The sequence below is a fragment of the Ylistrum balloti genome, unplaced genomic scaffold (assembly GCF_031769215.1).
Source record: "Ylistrum balloti isolate Yb309-2 unplaced genomic scaffold, AGI_CSIRO_Ybal_v1 Utg370278, whole genome shotgun sequence".
NCBI lineage: Eukaryota > Metazoa > Mollusca > Bivalvia > Pectinida > Pectinidae > Ylistrum > Ylistrum balloti.
In genome coordinates, this window is record NW_026782214.1 from 22629 (window position 1) to 44401 (window position 21773).

General features: G+C 36.3%; 1 protein-coding gene and 1 pseudogene across 1 annotated transcript; both read left to right on the forward strand.

Annotated features, from left to right (window-relative positions):
- Positions 1-2222: 2222 nt before the first annotated feature.
- On the forward strand, positions 2223-5310 carry LOC132552777 (uncharacterized). Its single transcript, XM_060216966.1, has 4 exons — positions 2223-2285; positions 2870-2930; positions 3295-3363; positions 4922-5310. Exons 1-4 carry the CDS (start codon positions 2223-2225, stop codon positions 5308-5310), a joined length of 582 nt encoding a protein of 193 aa, XP_060072949.1.
- Positions 5311-8317: 3007 nt separating this feature from the next.
- Positions 8318-12910, forward strand: LOC132552762 (uncharacterized; annotated as a pseudogene).
- Positions 12911-21773: the final 8863 nt, after the last annotated feature.

Here is a 21773-nt window from a genome sequence, read left to right on the forward strand (position 1 = left end):
GACAAACCTCGACATAAAGGTGTGTGTGGATCTGATTATCGATACAGGACAAATCTCGACATAAAGGTGTGTGTGGATCTGATTATCGATACAGGACAAACTTCGACATAAGGGTGTGTGTTCATCTGATAATCTATACAGGATACAATATGAGAAATGTGGATGAGAAATGGATGTTTTGTACATATTAGATGAAATGTTTGGAGATGTAAATAACTGTATATGTTTGGAGATGTAAATAACTGTACATGTTTGGAGATGTAAATAACTGTACATGTTTAGAGATGTAAATAACTACATGTTTGGAGATGTAAATAACTGTACATGTTTGGAGATGTAAATAACTGTACATGTTTAGAGATGTAAATAACTGTACATGTTTAGAGATGTAAATAACTACATGTTTGCATGTTTGGAGATGTACATGTTTGGAGATGTAAATAACTGTACATGTTTAGAGATGTAAATAACTACATGTTTGGAGATGTAAATAACTGTACATGTTTGGAGATGTAAATAACTGTACATGTTTAGAGATGTAAATAACTGTAAATGTTTGGAGATGTAAATGACTGTACATGTTTAGAGATGTAAATAACTACATGTTTGGAGATGTAAATGTCTGTACATGTTTAGAGATGTAAATAACTACATGTTTGGAGATGTAAATAACTGTACATGTTTGGACTTACGGGAGGGTGTGGATGTCTTGATATATAATGGAAATACCTCGACTTACGGGAGGGTGTGGATGTGTTGATATATAATGGAAATACCTCGACTTACGGGAGGGTGTGGATATGTTGATATATAATGGAAATACCTCGACTTACGGGAGGGTGTGGATGTGTTGATATATAATGGAAATACCTCGACTTACGGGAGGGTGTGGATATGTTGATATATAATGGAAATAACTCGACTTACGGGAGGGTGTGGATGTGTTGATATATAATGGAAATACCTCGACTTACGGGAGGGTGTGGATGTGTTGATATATAATGGAAATACCTCGACTTACGGGAGGGTGTTGATGTGTTGATATAGAATGGAAATACCTCGACTTACGGGAGGGTGTGGATGTGTTGATATATAATGGAAATACCTCGACTAACGGGAGGGTGTGGATATGTTGATATATAATGGAAATACCTCGACTTACGGGAGGGTGTGGATGTGTTGATATATAATGGAAATACCTCGACTTACGGGAGGGTGTGGATATGTTGATATATAATGGAAATACCTCGACTTACGGGAGGGTGTGGATATGTTGATATATAATGGAAATACCTCGACTTACGGGAGGGGTGTGGATATGTTGATATATAATGGAAATACCTCGACTTACGGGAGGGTGTGGATGTGTTGATATATAATGGAAATACCTCGACTTACGGGAGGGTGTGGATGTGTTGATATATAATGGAAATACCTCGACTTACGGGAGGGTGTTGATGTGTTGATATATAACGGAAATACCTCGACTTACGGGAGGGTGTGGATGTGTTGATATATAACGGAAATACCTCGACTTACGGGAGGGTGTGGATGTGTTGATATATAATGGAAATACCTCGACATATGAAGGTGTGTAGATCTATTGATATTGAATTAAGAAATAAAAGTGATTTCATTGAATCTTGTGAACACTCCTAACAGTTTATGAAAATTGTCGTTTTTAAAATTATTTGAAATAAAAGAAATATTGTATCATATATGGAAGTACACGCGTCGTCCATTATTGCATACATTGCACAACGAGTTTTAAGAAATGACTGAACAATTGTTTAACACGTGCATACAATACCTATTTATACTTCCAGTGTCATTCTTGTTCAGTTAGGTATATTGAATGATATTCTAACTATGTCGGGTATTTTCTTTCAATTAATAAGTATTGTGATTGTGTCTAGTTATGCACGGCTAATTTCTTTGCTCTCTTGTTATAACTTGACAGCGCCTGATCATCAAACGGTGATATTGCATGTTATAACGAAATACCTAAGGATGTCGGCTGGAACTGGAATTTCGCTACGATATCAATATTTTTTACACCTACGCATACATGTCGGGTATAAATGTCTCACGTTACCAGTAATATTTCATACACGAGCATTGTACCGTCTTCTACCGTTTAACAACACATATAGAGGGCACCATTCGTCTCTGTATTATTAGCATACTATTTCGTTGTAAACTTTTTTCTGAAAGGTGTAAACATGAATGTTGAATACCACACTTACACTGTCTTGTTTACTCTGATCGCCTGCACTTTTGTCAAGGTAAGCTATTATGTTTTATTTTCAAAAAAAACATACACATTAAAAAGGTACACCTTGTGAAGGGAGTGTTTTGCAACCACAGCAATTTCTCACATGAACACGTGTTTCTATATTTATGAATGACTACACGGGTTTTCCAGTATTCATTCACAACAGAATATGAGTAATACTGAGGTCTTGTTGCGTTCAGTCAACCATGACGAACTTAAATTCATTTATGAAATGACACAATTATAATTGTAATTAAAATGCAAAGGATATTTATTTATTTGTTTGTTTATTTATTGTCATAAGACATATAAATGTATTGGATATATTGATGGTAATTCGGCTATCAATGGATTTAGGTGTTATTGTGTATCAATATATTGGTGCTATGGAAAAAGTGATAATACTGTAGCATGCTTGTATAAGAGTCAAGTACCTGTCTCAACTTTTCTGTAAACATGAATGGATAAAACATTGGTCAACATGCATATTTATCCTATAAGACTTTATTTCAAACGGAAGTGTTATTAATTTGCTATTAATTAATCGTGTTCCTCTTCATTTTTAAAGACAGGATATGTCTATTGTTGTTTCAGATACCAGCTAACCCGACAACAAATCATCACTCGTCTACCTCCCTTACAGACCCTTCACATGGTAATCATCATAGGAATCATGGCTGTGCAATGACCTCAGGATAACTTAATTTCTTGTCGTCATCCAGCGAAGTTTACACAAATGAAAATTTTATTTTCTTTTTCAATGTGAAAGGATTTCTAGACATTTAATGTAGATTGATGTATAAAACGAGTAAGTCCGTAATATAATACTACCAAAATAAGTAGGGTCGCAATATCTATGTGTAGCAATTTAATACCGGAAACATGTTCTATGCTTATCAGGAATGAATTGTATTTATCAGAAAAAAATGAAGACCATTCCCAACCAAATTTATACGATATTTCATAATGACTTTATATTTCCTTGTATTTACGGTTGTTTTTGTTTTTTTTTTTTTCAGAAAGTGGACACCATCACGAGGAGATAACTCCTAGTGTTTTTCTAGAGTTGGATCTGTCTGAAAGTACAGGTTAGTTTCAGTTACAATACCAGGATAATTTACCTTTATGATCCCTCCTTAGTCAATCGAGAGCAATGATGATAAATACAGGGATAATTCAAGGTCACGTGCTTATCACGTAACAAGAAGTATATACTAGTACCCTCTAAAATAATTAACTTTCTTGTACAAAGGGACAGTATACAATGTTGTGTTATAAGAGAATATTCTCTTTGTGTCCATGTTTGAAAGTCTGGGACTGTTGCGTGATACTAACTGCCGTTAACATTTTTGTGAAACAAGAAGCCGTGTTTTTATTAAGACATGTGATACAGTATATCTTATTTCTGGAGCTGGAGCTGATTAGTTTTAACATACTTATTTATCGGAGTAACCCCCCCCCCCCCTCCCAACCCCCCACCCACCCACTTATAAAGTGATTGGTTACAAGTTCATAACGGTTATCAGTTTTTTGTCGGTAGAGATAAGTCTATGCACAAAAAGGACAGCAGATTCACAAACTGTATCTTAATCAACAACCAGTATCCTTAGTCAACAACCAGTATCCTTAATCAACAACCAGTATCCTTAATCAACAACCAGTATCCTTAATCAACAACCAGTATCCTTAATCAACAACCAGTATCCTAATTCAACAACCAGTATCCTAATTCAACAACCAGTATCCTTAGTCAACAACCAGTATCCTATTATCACACTACCGTTATGTAAACTTCACCGTAGAGACAATAATCATGTTCTTAAACGATAGGTAAATAAAAACAGAAGAGACAATAATTATGTTCTTAAACGATGATCTTATACCCGACAATTTTATACTGAGAGTAGGTAAACAAATCAGTAGAGACGATAATTATACTCTTTAACGATGATCTTATACCCGACAATTTTATACTGAGAGTAGGTAAACAAATCAGTAGAGACGATAATTATACTCTTTAACGATGATCTTATACCCGACAATTTTATACTGAGAGTAGGTAAACAAATCAGTAGAGACGATAATTATACTCTTTAACGATGATCTTATACCCGACAATTTTATACTGAGAGTAGGTAAACAAATCAGTAGAGACGATAATTATACTCTTAAACGATGATCTTATACCCGACAATTTTATACTGAGAGTAGGTAAACAAATCAGTAGAGACAATAATTATACTCTTTAACGATGATCTCATACCCGACAATTTTATACTGAGAGTAGGTAAACAAATCAGTAGAGACGATAATTATACTCTTTAACGATGATCTTATACCCGACAATTTTATACTGAGAGTAGGTAAACAAATCAGTAGAGACGATAATTATACTCTTTAACGATGATCTTATACCCGACAATTTTATACTGAGAGTAGGAACAGAACTTACTTTGACCATCCTTGCTTGACGTGGCACGTCTTGATGTACATAAAGTGACTTGCATATTACTCGTAAAACAAGAGGATAACAGGTCAGAACCCTTATGTATAATTCTACATTTTGTTGTTTCGATTTTATAATTCTTGAAACCATACAGATTAATTGATTGGTTGATTTATCTATTTATTTATTTATTATTACAGAAGGACATTTGGTGTGGACAAACACAAGTCAGGACCACTACATCAGAGGAGATATAGAGCTCACACACAACGGACGTATCAGGATACATAGAGCTGGCTACTACTCTATCTTCTCCGCCATTTTGTTTGACACCTTTTCCGCACACAGACGTCCCCGAAGGTCATTGATAGCCTACCATGGCATCAAGCTCTACAGGTTTGGCACACAGAAGACTCTTATCTTCAACAAGACAACTCTTGGTCGAGCCGTGGTGCTTCCTAGCCAAACAGGTCCATTATACCATTACCTAGATGTCGGAGACGAAATTAAAGTTGTTGTGAATAATATCAACCTGATATATGATTCTGAGTCGAACTTCGTCAACGTTGTCTACATGTTTGACAACTAACCGTATGATGTTACGGACTCCACCTTCGGAATAAGCAGCTATGAAAAGCAACCACCCTCAAGCATGTTTGTGATAAGATTTTATAAAAGACACACAAGCGTGAAATACGATAGTTTGAAACTTACATCCAAAAATAGTTTAAGCAGATAGTTAGGTAAGCAAATGTGTGTTATAAAGTACTATATAACAACGAACACTTGGACGCCATAAGAATTATGTAATAGCCCAAATTGGTATACCTATGTTCCCAAAGGAAAACAAGAAACAGGATGGTAGCATATGTAATGTCCAAATAGAATATTGAAAGAAGATTTGAATGTCAATCTGGTCACATTACATGGAAATACGATTGATTTCGTTATAATATTATTATATCATAATATCATGGTATCACAATATTTATTATAATATTATATTATTACTTGTTTTATGGTGTGATTCTCTTATTCTAATAATATTTGTGTTTTCTGTTGATATACCTCACATAGGTCATGTAATATCTCAGTGGGGGATTGGGTTCCCCAATAAAAGAGAAACATGATATACAGATATGATTATATAATCTTAATTCAACTTTTAATGAATGAAACTACTACTACTACCATATGTTCAAAAGAAAGATTTACACGGAAATCTCTGAAGAGTACAAGAAGCACAAAGTCCTAGATAGAAAGCAGTGTGTGGGTGTATGGCATACATTTTTGTATTGATGAGTCGTAGACTATCCCGGTATTTTACGCCAATAATTTGTTGTATAATATATATATGTGTGTGTGTGTGTGTGTGTGTGTGTGAGAGAGAGAGAGAGAGAGAGAGAGAGAGAGAGAGAGAGTGTGTGTGTGTGTGTGTGTGTGTGTGTGTGTGTGTGTGTGTGTGTGTGTGAGAGAGTGTGTGTGTGTGTGTGTGTGTGTGAGAGAGAGAGTGTGTGTGTGTGTGTTGTCTTTCTATTTGTTTTATTACACCTTTGCGACGGAAATTTCCATAAAATTTATGAATTTTATATATACTGAGACGAAAAAGAAACGCAATTAGGAATTTTCATGTCAACTACGGGAAATAGAAAAGGGTTTTTAAATGTAATTATGGTGTAACAGGAAGAATTTCATTCGTGTACGTTAAGTAAACCTTTCAAATTTGACGTTGATACAAGAGTACCCCACTCAAAATAAAGCGCGTTCTGGACCCATCAATATCGTGTGTGCCCCTCGCGAGCTGCAGTAACTGCACGGACTCTTTTGTGCATTGAATTGATCGAGGTATTAACTCTCCTCATTGGTATACGATTCCATTCCTCATCCAGCGCCAATGCCAACTGAGTGACGTTGATTGGAGGATTCGGCCTACGTCTTATCCTTCTGTCCAACTCGTCCCATAAATGTTCTATTGGGGTGAGGTCATGGCTGTATGGGGGCCAGTCTAGGGTGGGTACATTGTTTGCTGCGAGATAACCACAGCAAACCCTCGCTACATGCGACCGGGCGTTGTCCTGCTGAAACGTCAGTTGGCGCTGCTGTACTAGAGGAACAACATGCGACGCTAGGACTTGATCTCTATAGCGGACGGCCGTGAGATTTTCCTGAATAACGACCAGAGGAGTCTTGATACCATGCGCAATCCCTCCCCATACCATGACCGATCCTCCTCCAAAGCGGTAATTCTCTATCACGCAAGCATCTGCATAGCGCTCGTGGGTACGTCTATAGACACGACGTCGGCCGTCTGCCCGGTAAAGCGAAAACCTGGACTTATATGAGAACAGGGCCCTTCTCCAACGTTGCATTGGGAAGCGTCTAACTGAATGTGCTTTCAGCCATTGTATTCGTCTGGCACGTCGCAGCGCATTAAGCTGTGGTCCAACATATAGCCGCCGCGGTCTGAGACCGAAGGCAGGCAGTCGAGAACGCACTGTCTTTGGATCAATTGGAACATGATGACGCCCAATTGTGTTCCTTGCTGTTTCCGTGGCCGTCAGAAAGCGATTGCGTAGGCGCGAAAGCGCATTGCCCTATCCTGCCGACGCGTCGTCACACGAGGGCGACTGCTTCGGAGACGGTCTGCAACCCTTCCGGTGGCATATAGTCTTTGGATGAGACGGCAAATGTTCGATGGATGGGCTCCAAATAGATTAGCGACCTGATTTTGCGGGGTACCTTGCATAAGAAGTACAATGGCACGACCCCTATCAACTTCGGACAGCCGCGACATTTTTTACGAAGAACTGTTTATGCTTAAAATGTGGGAAATCAAGACGGATATGTCTGAAGATTCGCACACACAGATTTTTAACCAATCCTTTATACTGGGTTCGAGATATCGTGCTTTTGTTTCTTATTCTTTTGTACAAGCGGCGTGCGCAGTTTAGTTATGCGTCAGTGATTTTAATACGGTATCATAGGAATCTAACTCAAATGCAAACATTTGTCAAGTTTGTACGTCAAGGATTAATTTACAATATTAACTTTCTGCTAATTGCGTTTCTTTTTCCTCTCAGTATATTTTACAACAACAGCGAAAGAGGTGATATCAACTTATACTTATTACTCCTGGATATAAGAGCGCGAGGGGTCTTATTGTGGGAGGAAACCGGATTACCCGGAGAAAACCGGAATACCCGGAGAAAACCCACGTGGTAGGGCAGGTGAGGGAAATAAAGGAATGATGATATAACTTTCGTAGTTTTGACCAATCAGAGTGTCGTTTTCTACTGTAAATCATGTTTTACACGTGTCAATTTTGCTGTTGGTTTTGTTTTATGAAGTCTGTCATGTGCAAGAGAGAATGATCTCTTTATTTCATTCGTATCAAATGTGAGTAAACATGTGTGTTGTCAGCCTTATCAAACATTTCTTAAAATAAAGAAAGGAAATATTTTGTTCCGAACATTGTTTTTCATGTTTGACGGTAACAGAACACATACAACCATGTTATTTTAAAGATTATCAAAACTATGCCCCCTGCACAATATCATTAAATCAACATGCCTTATTACTGATTATGTCTTATCACCATGACATTGCAAAATGACATAGGTCACCAAAGGTAAAATATAAAAAGAAATATTCCGAAGGTCAACTTGCAGGTCACCAAAGTCATAGGTTTAATTGTCCTTCATTACCGATCATTTTAGATATATTTTTTTTCTAACAGAACTTCGATAAGTTACACGGGCGATGTTTCAGATGACACGATGTTACTTAGTACAGACTTACACGTACATAGCTTTAAATTAACTAGGTCATTCATGTATGACGTCATTACAGATACACAGCAAAACGTGTTACAAGGTGTGGCTCTTCAGCTTGCTGACGGTGTTAAATATTGAGTCACTCTTCAAATATTTCTTTGGCCACATCCTGTTACGAGTTAATTGAACCATGTAATGGTTTTGGGTACATGCTAGTAGTGTACTATGTTCTGGCATTCACAGCTTCACCAATCAGAAATTCATTATTATGGCATAACTTTGTCGATGACGTTTCGTCCTGAATTGAAAATGGCTGCCTCCGTTCGATGTCGTCCTTGATAAATGTGTTATGATGTAATTTTTCGTCTGTGATATCTTAAAATCTTAAGTTTTTATTTCATTTGAAATTTTATGAAATTCATATTTAAGTTTTCCTATTTTACTTTTCAAGTCTCGTAAAAACAAAAAGCTTCTTAGAGTCGAGTTGTAAGGCCTCAAATGAAGTAAAAAAAGTTATTCAAGATCCTATATCAATGTTCAGCGCAAATTTTGATTTGATCTAATTCAAACATATTATACTGCACTAAAGTAGCAATAGGATTGGGCACAAGTTTTACAACTTATATAAAGCGATTTCCAAACTTATTGATACACACACATTACATTTACAAGGTGACAGTCTGATATAATAATCAATTATAAACAAATTTAGAGAGAGAGAGAGGGGGGGGGTGTTGGTTATAACACGAACTTTGTATGTCTAGAATACTTTGTCTATATGTAGATCATGCATCTGCTCCATCTCCATGTAAGCGAAACAAGTGAGATAAATTGTCCACATGCCTTAAATTCAGGAATCTGCTTGCTAGAATCTGTTTGTTTTGTGAATATATTGCTGAGTATATGGTTTGGTTTTCTTGTTCAGAAAGTGAAGTGTCACCGAACAGGAGTAAGTTTAAGGGTATGTATTCATTAAGTTGACGAAACAACTTTATTCGCTGGACATTATAATTATCACAGATAAAAAAGAAATGATAGGTATCTTCAACAGGAGAGCCACATGTACAACGTTCATTAGTAGATAGATTTACTTGAAAAAAATCACTTTTAAGAGCATTAGCATTATTTTCTAATTTGGGTTGCAAAGTGTTATTTTTCCGTTCACTGAGTAGCCTAATAGTAGACGAAAAACAAAAGTATCAGACAACTGGAGCTTATTGTTAGGTAGGATATAATCTTCAGTTTCCTGAGACCATGATTAGGGTTATCTACAAGTCAAGGGAGTAGAGTATTGAGATAGTCATGAGCTGTGTTGTGATAAATATTGTTAAATAGATTAAGCTTTCTGCGGGTCTTCTGTCGGCCAAAGTTTCCCAACCTGTTTCATTATATAAAGATTGTAACTTTTTCTAACTTATTTGCATCAGTTAGAGAACAACCGTCCCATACTTCACATCGATATTCTAGATTTGGTTGTATAAAGGATCTATATATTTCAGTAAAAGTACGTCTGTTTTATAATAATAAAATTGTCCAAAAGTCCGTTGATGTCGGCGTAGAAAAATCTTTCGTCCTTTTTTCAGATTGTTAACGTAATTTCGCTGTTTCTTGTTATTAAAATTATTACGAGTGCGACTGGAATTACATTTTTTGTAATAATCTGTTTCTTTCTTTAATTTCGTGTCTTTAGTCGGAGTTGAACCACCGTTTGTAATGAGGTCTAATTGTAACTGTTTTATAAGGATTACACTCGTCAGTAATATCTATTTACCAGTAGAAAAAATGTCACACATGTCGTCTGGTGAATGTATGTCCATGAAAAATTCAGTCCAATTTGTCTATAGAACCCGATTTTTAAAACGTTCATAATCTGCATTCTTAAAACACTTTTCTTTTATAACTTTTTTCAATGTTAGTCCCTACAGTCACGACCACATATGTTGCTTGATGGTCGGAAATAGATATAATTCCTTTGATCTGGAAAAAGTGGGAGAAAGGAGAACAAACCGGCTTGACATCTACAGAAGTCATCCCGGATTATAACTTGTAGGTAGGAGACAGTAGGTGGGCTGGACATCTACAGAAGACATCACTGATTATAACTTGTAGGTAGGAGACAGTAGGCGGCCTGGACATCTGCAGATAGGAGGTAGAAGGTGTGCTGGACATCTACAGAAGTCATCCCTGATAACAACTTGTAGGTAGGAGACAGTAGGTGGGCTGGACATCACAGAAGTCATCACTGATTATAACTTGTAGGTAGGAGACAGTAGGTGGGCTGGACATCTACAGAAGTCATCGCTGATTATAACTTGTAGGTAGGAGACAGTAGGTGGAAATGGCCGCCATCCCCACAACCACCCACAGGAGCATGCTAAGATCGTTGCCAGGGAGACTATTCGTACCCGCTGCGTGGATGAAGTCAAACCCATTCCCAGAATCCTTGAGGAGGAGGTAACCAAGCTCCGATCTGATAATTGGAAGAGAACACAGTCAAACAACTTCCCACATTCCAGTCCACTAAGAAGTCCCTGTACAACGCTCGACGTTTCCAGACTCCTCAGCTACCCGTGACCATTCAGGACACCAACCTAGAGGGCAAGTGGACCCAGACAACTGCTGGAGAGGAATTCCTACTAGTTGATGATGGTGACTAATCCAGGATTTAGCCTTTGCTACATCAGACAACTTGATTGATCTCTGCAATGCTGACACTCTCTTCTGTGATTAAACATTTTACACGTGCCTTACTCAGTTTCAGCAGATCTACACCATCCATGCTATGATCGGAGACCACATTTACCCACCTGTATACAGGCTACTTCCAAGCAAGAACCAGGCAACATACCAGCGAATCTTTAAACTACTCAGGACCAGTAATAATAATAATAATAATAATAATATTATAATAAACTTTATTTTCTTAGGATTACATATTTAACCAACGGCTAATCTTCCATAATGTCCTCTTGTTAGTAAAATACATTAGACATGTGTTAATTAAAAGTTACATATTGTAGATACATAATAAACATGTAGTAAGAAAGCCAGATATCATAGATAACAATTTGGATTGGAATATCACAGGATGCATAAATATCATACATAATATAAAAACAATTTAAACAGCTCCAGCCTTATACACATATATAATAGTTTAGCAAAGAAAAACAAAAAATGACGTAAGAAAATACCAATAATATAAAAATTTGTGTTTACAATATTGACACAAGAAACACGCTGGAGGATAAACACTTAATCATGGGTTAAAATTTGATAGGTAAGACAATAGGATAATAATCTGCTAAAATATTGAATAGACTTAAAACAGTTCTTTAGAGAATTTTATTATGAAATCTGTTCATCCATGCTCTATGAGGTGATTGCTGAGGGAACGTTAAAGGAGGCAAAACGTGTTACCGTCCTTACCTCATCCGGCAAATTGTTCCAGAGTTAGCAAAACTATTCCCATAAAACTTGGTACGATGCTTAGGAATATGTAAAATATTGCTATGGCTTCATCTTGTACATCTGTTATGGATATCAGACTTTAAGTTAAACTAAATAAATATTCTGGAACAAGATAATGGACACATTTGTATACCACTGAACCTGTAACGATAAAAACCAGCTAAAGGCCACCAGTTTAAAACACAAAACAAATCAGCAGATGGAGTGTCATATGGTACATCTAAAATCACCCTTGCTGCTTGCTTTTGAGCTTTGTAAAGCTTTTGTGACAGATTTTTTGAACATCCGCTCCAGACTGTTGAACAATACAGGATGTGGGGGAAAACGCATGCATTATAATATTTGATTCTAGCGTTCCTTGGAAGGCATTTCTTAATTCTTCTCAACAGACACAAACCTTTATTTATTTTTCCTAATACATAATTGACACGAACTTCCCAGCTTAAACACTTATCAATTTTACACCCAGTACTTTAGCAGACTGTACCTGGTCAAGCTCTGTATTGTTTAAAGACAGGTCTAAGACATAATCATTTCTACTATGTTTCTGCTTTGTGGTTATAGCCATACAGTTTGTTTGGTCAGCATTAATAATCATTATTTTTCAGTACACCAGTTTTCAACTGCATTTAGGTCACATTGTAATTTATTTTGGACATTTAAAACAGAAGAATCAGAAGCTGATAGAGTTGTGTCATCAGCGTACATATCAGTTTCACACTATTTCTAAGGGAAGGTAATTCATAGAACTTGAAAATAAAAAAGGTCCCAATATAGACGAAGATGATGGAACTCAACATCCAACTCAGTCCAGTCACGGTTTTCCTAGACTTTGAGACTGCTGCCCAGAACGCCATCCGCGCAGTGTTTCCAGCTGTGAGTTTGAAGGAGAACAAACCAGAAATATCACGGTCGATATCGGTCACGGGTGTCGCTGTAAAATGAGTGTGTGATTATTATCTAATATTAGAAAGTCAACATTTATATCACCTGGTATAATTACATGCGGAGTTTCATTCAAAAATGTTTCAATTGTGAAATGAAAGATTTACTAAACATTTTAAGTCTAACTGTGCATAAAAGGAATTTACTTGGAAACTGGACCTCCACCCATACAACTTCACCGGACGAAAATTCTAAGTTATTTTTATGACACGTGCGCATGACACTGGAGGTGTACGCATCGACCCTCTACCCCGAGTTCCACGGTCCTTTCGGTACACATTAAGATTAAAATAAGACTAAGTGATCGTCTGCTATATGTAAAGCAAGGTGGGTAATACAAACCATATATCAATATCAGATGCTATGTGTTCTAAGCATGACACATTGTTTCTTAAACTACGTATGTTCTGATGAAAAATAGAAATGTCTTACTGTAAGTCTGTTCAACTAAACCTGGACTGGTGATAGTCATTACAGGATAAAAGTAATATTTGTAAAATAAAAAAACAAACTTGTTTATCGATAAGACTGACGACATATCTATACATGGAAAACCATTTCAATTGCTCTATAAATATACATCGGTGAACATCAAGCAGACATGTGCTTTTAAATGCCATTAACAAAGAGCAGCTGTACACAATAGCAGTGCATCCGATTGTTTTTATCTTCAAGAAATGGATTCGAACAACAAACTTAGAATCCTGGCCGTGGTTGCAATATTGGCCGTAGTCGCCGCCGGAGTCACCGTTGTTGTTTGCCTCTCGAAAGGTTGTAATTGTAAATGCGATGAAACTACTGACCACTCAATTACGGTAAGTAACTTTCTTAATTCTGTGATATCTGAAAGACTACAATTTTTTGTAAAATTTGAATAGGTAGTGAATGCTATATATTTCATCAATTACCTATAGATTTTATGAATGCTTTGCTAAATGATAAACGTAAACGGATGATGAGTTGATAAACATGGTAGGCTTGTTTTTTTATCCATAGTTGCAGGTGTAGGTTTCACCCGACATGTTACATGTATGTATGTATACCACGCGATCGAGAGCTGACCTTATTCCACTCGCACACTCAACGTTTAGTCTTAAGCTTAGGGTCTTGGGTATGTTGCGTATTGTGTAAGGTGTGATAGATATGGTTAGTAAGCCGTGTGCATAAAATGTTGTTTAAATTACCGTGTTTCTGTTAAGAATATGTGTGGTATGAAAGACATGTTTAAAGGCGTTCGTTCTGTTAAAAAATGTACATAAACATCTATTTTAATTCAAGAACAAACTTCAATATGAAACGAAATCCTACTGATCGAAACGGTGACTGGTTTGTACCTTTTTATCATTTCGTCTTTTCGGTCAGAAAAGACAAAAGAGAGTTTTAATTGTCATTAACCTTATATAGGTTTCATGGCAATCGCAAATTGTCTAAATATAGACGCTTGGAAAGTACACAGGGAAATAAGAATGGGTTTGATATGTACACAAGTAATATATATGAAAAGAAAAACCCAGAATAATTAACATAAACAAAAGACTGCAATACACAACAGGTGCGAAGTCCCTTCGGTAGTTTTATACCAAATTGCCCAGTTGTCGTTCCCAGAGAGAGAATATAACGTCTTGGCATCCATCCATCTGAAAGCATATGAATGACTTTGTATCAATACAGAACTAAAATTTCATGTGAGAGATCAATACCATGAACGGACGACCAATTTCTATCATGTTTGAAGCGAAAATGAAATTCAAGATGGCCGCCATTAAAACGAATAGTTCAAATATTGTTTGATTGTAGGCGTGATCAGTGGTTAATTCTGGACAAATGGTGTTGATTTCATGGTCATCAGAAATAGCATATGACCACCAAAGCAGTTTGAGATATGAATCATTAAAATGTTTACCACGTTTTGTGAACAGCATAACCTAAGACTGACGCATTATTTGGAATTTAGAGTGTTTTGGCAGTATTTCGGCATTTATAGATAGATAATATCCGGGTTCACGTGACAACATAACTGTGAACATACCAGGAGGTTACGATTGAGCTTGTAATCAGAATTTTTATAAGGGGGCGCATAAAGGAAAATTGTCATATTACTTACCAGATATCAACAAGTCAGTGTCGTTTGAAATGTTATCACCACAAACACCATATTGATTGATGTTGATGACCTATGGCTTTTAGTGACGTATATATTGACCTTTGACACAACTTAACGTTGTAATGAGACGAGCAAAATGAAAAGTACAATGTATACCTTAATGATACATATTGATAACTTTGTTGAACTATGACTTTTGATGTCCTATATATTGACCTTTGGTAAAACATTATATTGGTATATATGATGTATGCCATATTGATTGATATTGATGACTTGTTTGACTTATGACCTTCAATGCCATATATATTGACCTTTGGCATAATTTTATCGGAATAAAATGTGTAAATGAAAAGTATGCAATATTGATTGATATTAGCAATCTTTGTTGACTTTTGAACTTTGGTGACTCATATGTTGACATTTGGCATAATTTTATAGTGCTATGGGATATACAAATCAATAGCATACAATACTGATAGCTTATTTTACCGTTGACCTTTGATGACGTATGTATTGATATTTAGCATAACTTAACATCGCAAATGAAAAGTATACAATATTGCTTCATATGTGATCACTAACTGACTTGTTGCCCTTGGTGACCTTGATAAAGATATTTTTGCATGACTTTGTTATAACATACACAAAAGGAAAATGTTTAATATTTATTGACATTGGTGACATATTTGATCTTTAGTGATCTACGTAGTGACCTACATTTGCTATTGATTGATTGATATCTATGAGTTATATTACCTTTGACCTTTCATGACCTATATCTTGACCTTTGCCATATTTTTACATTGTTATAAGATGTGGTGTAAATGAAAATAAAATCTCGCTGATTAATATGGAAGGTTGACCTTTGGTGACCTATGTATTGACCTTTGTCATATTTTTACAGTGTTATAAGACGTGGTGTAAATGAAAAAAATGTCGCTGATTAATATGGAAGGTTGACCTTTGGTGACCTATGTATTGACCTTTGTCATATTTTTACAGTGTTATTTTTGAAAAAAACAGTGTTATATGTATTGACCTTTGTCATATTTTTACAGTGTTATAAGACGTTCAAATAAATAGTATGTTTTATTATTTATCGTTAAAGGCTTAATTGACTTGTGACATTTTGAGACCTATTGACCTGTACCAATGCTAATTACCTGCCATATCTTTGTTATAAGATATATGCACATGAAAAGACTGGTTTTAACATTGAATTCATGACCAATTCATCATGAGACCTGCGACGGCCTACCTACTGACATTTGATGCAGTGAAATCGTAGCAGGAATTCATTTTTACATATAGATTTCAATGAAATATAGTTATAGGGTTCAACGCCCATTTAATATTCTAGACTAGTAGCAGGGTCATTGGGCGGAAAACTATTGACCAGAAGTATCTGCATTACTGTATCCGATAACATATTGAAATAGTTCATAAAGTTAATCAAAGTTTATATCTATAAGCAATTTTAACCCCGATCTATCGGTCAGGTAAATCTGCCTACATGTCTTTATTTTCATTGTAACATTGTATACGTAAACAGCACATTGTATACGTAAACATCACATTGTATACGTAAACAGCACATTGTATACGTAAACAGCACATTGTATACGTAAACATCACATTGTATACGTAAACATCACATTGTATACGTAAACATCACATGGTATACGTAAACATCACATTGTATACGTAAACATCACATGGTAAACATAAACATCACATGGTATACGTAAATATTACATGGTAAACATAAACATCACATGGTATACGTAAACAGCACATTGTATACGTAAACATCACATTGTATACGTAAACAGCACATTGTATACGTAAACATCACATGGTATACGTAAACATCACATGGTATACATAAACATCACATGGTATACATAAAAATCACTTTTGTATGGTTATAACTCTATCTTACTTAAGAGCTTTTCTTTTATTTGAAAACCTGATTTAATACCTAAGAGACTGTCTCAATACTTTAGAGACTGTCTTAATACTTAAGAGACTGTCTTAATACTAAGAACCTGTCTTATACAAACAATTGTCTATTGCTATTGTCTTGTATATCGTCCGATGAATTTATTTCTAGGAAAATATTTACATTGTTTATGTGTGCAGGCGCGAAGTCTACTTACATTTCACTTTGTCAGTCTGCAAAACCATATCGAAATCAGGTTCTACCATAGTGTTTTCAATATCTATTACATTCAATTTGTAAGCAGTTAATCACAATGTGAAACAGTATGCAAATGATTAAACATAACAGGACATGTTACCTGACACAGTATAACGTAAAATAACTTCATTCAGTAGCTCTGAAACATGTTTCTGTTATAAGAAACGCTATGTTAACAAATTCGTCCCTTTAATGACATTTAAAAAACACGTGATAAGTACACACTATAAAAATATTGTCAGCTTAATCTGAAGTTGTTTTTATGTATCTAAATATAGACACACGAAATAACTCCCCTTTATCTTGCGTTATTAGATGAATCACTGCTGGGCACTTTGTAATCACTCCTTGTTGGGAAGTGTAAAATCGAATCTAGAAACTTCACTGGGCATTTTAAACTAGGCCTTATACTTGGATAATTAAAAACTTCTACATTACAAACCAAGTATATCGTGACGTATTTCTCTTATGTCCTACCTGGGTGAATATTTCCTCTGTCCTGCCGTTTATCTCCTCTGTCCTGCCGTTTATCGCCTCTCTCCTGCCGTTTATTTCCTTTGTCCTGCCATTTCCCTGTGATTTTCTACTTGAGTGAATATTTCCTCTGTCCTGCCATTTCCCTGTGATTTTCTACTTGGGTGAATGTTTCCTTTGTCCTGCCATTTCCCTGTGATTTTCTACTTGGGTTAATATTTCCTTTGTCCTGCCATTTCCCTGTGATTTTCTACTTGGGTGAATATTTCCTCTGTCCTGCCATTTTTCTGTGATTTTCTACTTGGGTGAATCTTTCCTCTCTCCTGCCATTTCCCTGTGATTTTCTACTTCGTTGAATAATTTCTCTGCCCTGTCTACTTGAGTAAAAAGAAAAATTCTACAAACAGATCAGTGTTCCGCTGCTTGGCAGTGTTTAGGCGATCTTCTACTTGTGTTGATTGAATACGTCTATAAACAAACTAATGTTATCGTTTCCTAGCTATTTTCGCATTTCATTTCTTTCCATTGGAAAAGGTAACACTACAGACTTACCTGTAATGATTTATGTCATTTTAAATCATATTGCTAGAGTATCCACGTTGCAAACCATTTTCGTTTTTAAGAAGCAGGGTGAGGTGTGTTCTTTTATATCATCCGAAAATACTTTTCCAGGTAAATCTTGTTATAGTTGTATAAAGTCATTTTCTGTTTAAGCCCATGTCCCAACGTGATGCCTTTAAAAATTCAAACAGGATTCAATGTGACTAGAATATTTCTACAAGCACAACAATGTTAGGATAATTTTGAAAAAGATTGACAATGTTAGGATCATTTTGAAAAATATTGACAATGTTAGGATCATTTTGAAAAAGATTGACAATGTTAGGATCATTTTAAACAAGCATAACAATGTTAGGATATTTTTTCCTCCTGTCTTCTTTCAGGGATTTTTTGCAATATGGTTCCTTTTAAAGGTTCTGTAGTAAAGGTTACCGTCATAGACGTATCTATAATGATAAAATGTCAATCCGGTTTGATCGTGTATCCACTTTACGATCCTTTTTTGCTTTATGAATTATTTTTGTGCTATTGTCTTATATATCGTCCGATGAATTTATTTCTAGGAAAATATTTACATTGTTTATGTGTGCAGGCGCGAAGTCTACTTACATTTCACTTTGTCAGTCTGCAAAACCATATCGAAATCAGGTTCTACCATAGTGTTTTCAATATCTATTACATTCAATTTGTAAGCAGTTAATCACAATGTGAAACAGTATGCAAATGATTAAACATAACAGGACATGTTACCTGACACAGTATAACGTAAAATAACTTCATTCAGTAGCTCTGAAACATGTTTCTCTTGTAAGAAACGCTATGTTAACAAATTCGTCCCTTTAATGACATTTAAAAAACACGTGATAAGTACACACTATAAAAATATTGTCAGCTTAATCTAAAGTTGTTTTTATGTATCTAAATATAGACACACGAAATAACTCCCCTTTATCTTGCGTTATCAGATGAATCCCTGCTGGCCACTTTGTAACCACTCCTTGTTGGGAAGTGTAAAATCGAAACTAGTAACTTTACTGGGGATTTTAAACTGGGCCTTATACTTGGATAATTAAAAACTTCTACATTACAAACCAAGTATATCGTGACGTATTTCTCTTATGTCCTACCTGGATGAATATTTCCTCTGTCCTGCCATTTATCTCCTCTGTCTTGCCGTTTATCGCCTCTCTTCTGCCGTTTATTTCCTCTGTCCTGCCATTTCTGTGATTTTCTACTTGGGTGAATATTTCCTCTGTCCTGCCATTTCTCTGTGATTTTCTACTTGGGTGAATATTTCCTCTGTCCTGCCATTTCTCTGTGATTTTCTACTTTAATTTATTTCTAGAAAAATATTTACATTGTTTATGTGTGCAGGCGCGGAGTCTTCTTTCCAGGTAAATCTTGTTATAGTTGTATAAAGTCATTTTCTGTTTAAGCCCATGTCAGTCGTAGATCTGACCTGGATATACCTGGATATTCATTACCTACCCCTACCCCGGACACCACGTTTGCCTCTGGGGTGGGGGTGAAATTAATTATAGTTTATATATGAAAATTATGGGGTTTTTTTTATGTATATCTTGTTAATTTTAAATTGAAAACCATTCACACTTGATTGATATAATAACCTTTTGAAGACATTTCGACCTTGTCCTTCCCTATTGTGTTTAAAGGTGTGTGGGGGAGGGGGCCTAATATTAACTTACACATATACATGAGAACAATTTCGTTTCTTCATACATTGAAGGATCTTGAGGAACTTAACCAAAATTGTGAATTTCATGACCCACGGGGTCCATGTTGGCCCAGGGGTGGGAGTTAAATATATTATAGTTTACAGAGGAAAATGACACTTTTAAGCATCACTTGTCCCTAGGGGACAGGGGATGGTGCTAAAAGGGATCCAAATACATGTATTGTCTCAACGGTAGAGGGATCTTAATATGTTTCATCAAATAGTGCACTCTATGACCCCAGAGTCTCACATTTACTTCGACGAGGGGAGTGAGAGTGAGTTTACTCTAATTTATATTAAATGTAAAAGAAAGATACTTTATATACATAACCGACTTTAAAGCATAATGTTAATTTTTGTTAGAAATATTCAGTCTTGATTGAGATTATATTTTAATGTTATGCGCGTTTTACTTTTTATCAAATGTACAATGTAGGTAAGATCATTTTAAGTCACATGTTTCACCAACAAAATCAACAGCTTTTATAGACCTTAAGGTCCTTATTTGAAACATGGCTTTTCAGAATATTTTAGTAAATTTACTTACACTGCTGATAAAAAGTAAATTATTAATAAACTATGACGACCTACTGTGGTTTTTAGAAGGCTTATTTACATAAAGATATACTAACGGAAAAAAGAAACTGTGCATCACTAAAATTTAATTATCTCGGAAACTACCGAACGTTTCTCAATAAAATTTCATGGGCATATTTATTGTGTCATACCACACGCTATCACGTGATTAGGTCACCTACCGCACGTGCATTTTGCGACCTACCCGGGCAATATGATCAACACCTAATTGGAAGGCAGTACACGTGTCAGTGAATACCTATCGTTATTTTTGTGTCAATATCCCTCTGTGGGTACCATATGAACAAAAAAAAACATCCTAGTTTCAAGAAAAAGCGATTTCTGATAATGCCATGGTTGACGGAAAATGAGCGTTTGCGGATAATCGGCATGCTTGAGGCAGGAGTGACCCAAAATGACATCGCACAGCGTTTCAATGTCCATAGAAATACCATACAGTCTTTAGCAAGACGTTATCGGCAATATGGAATCACTCGGGATAGACCGCGTTCAGGACGTCCGCGTGTGACGTCACATCAACAGAACAATTACATACGGTTAACGCATCTAAGGAATCGTTTCCAAACGGCCAGTTTAACGTCTAGGGACATTCCTGGACTAAGAAATATCCACCCAAGAACCGTCCGTAACCGATTGAGAGAACACGGAATCCGGCCGCGACGCCCCGCCATACGTCCTGTATTGCAGCAACGTCATCGCCAAGCAAGATTAGCGTGGTGCCGTAGGCATATCCGATTCACGGACGAGTCGAGATTTCACTTAGACAGCAGTGACGGCCGTAACAGAGTGTATCGCCGTGTTGGAGAACGATTCCAAGATGCCTGTGTCGTAGAACGACGTTCTTTTGGTGGTGGCAGTGTTATGGTCTGGGGAGGGATCACTACCCATCGCAGAACTCCTCTTGTGTTAGTCCAAGGTAATTTGACCGGGATTCAATACAGAGATGCTATCATTCGACAACATGTTGTGCCCTTCATACGTGGCCAACAACGTCAAGTGACGTTACAGCAAGACAATGCCCGTCCGCATGTTGCTCGTGTTGTTACCGACTACTTAAACCGACAGAACATCAATGTTCTTCCATGGCCAGCCGTCTCGCCAGATTTGGCACCAATCGAGCATGTGTGGGACGAGATGGAACGTCGTCTACGTCAGCTGCCTAATCAGCCAATGACGTTAAATCAACTCG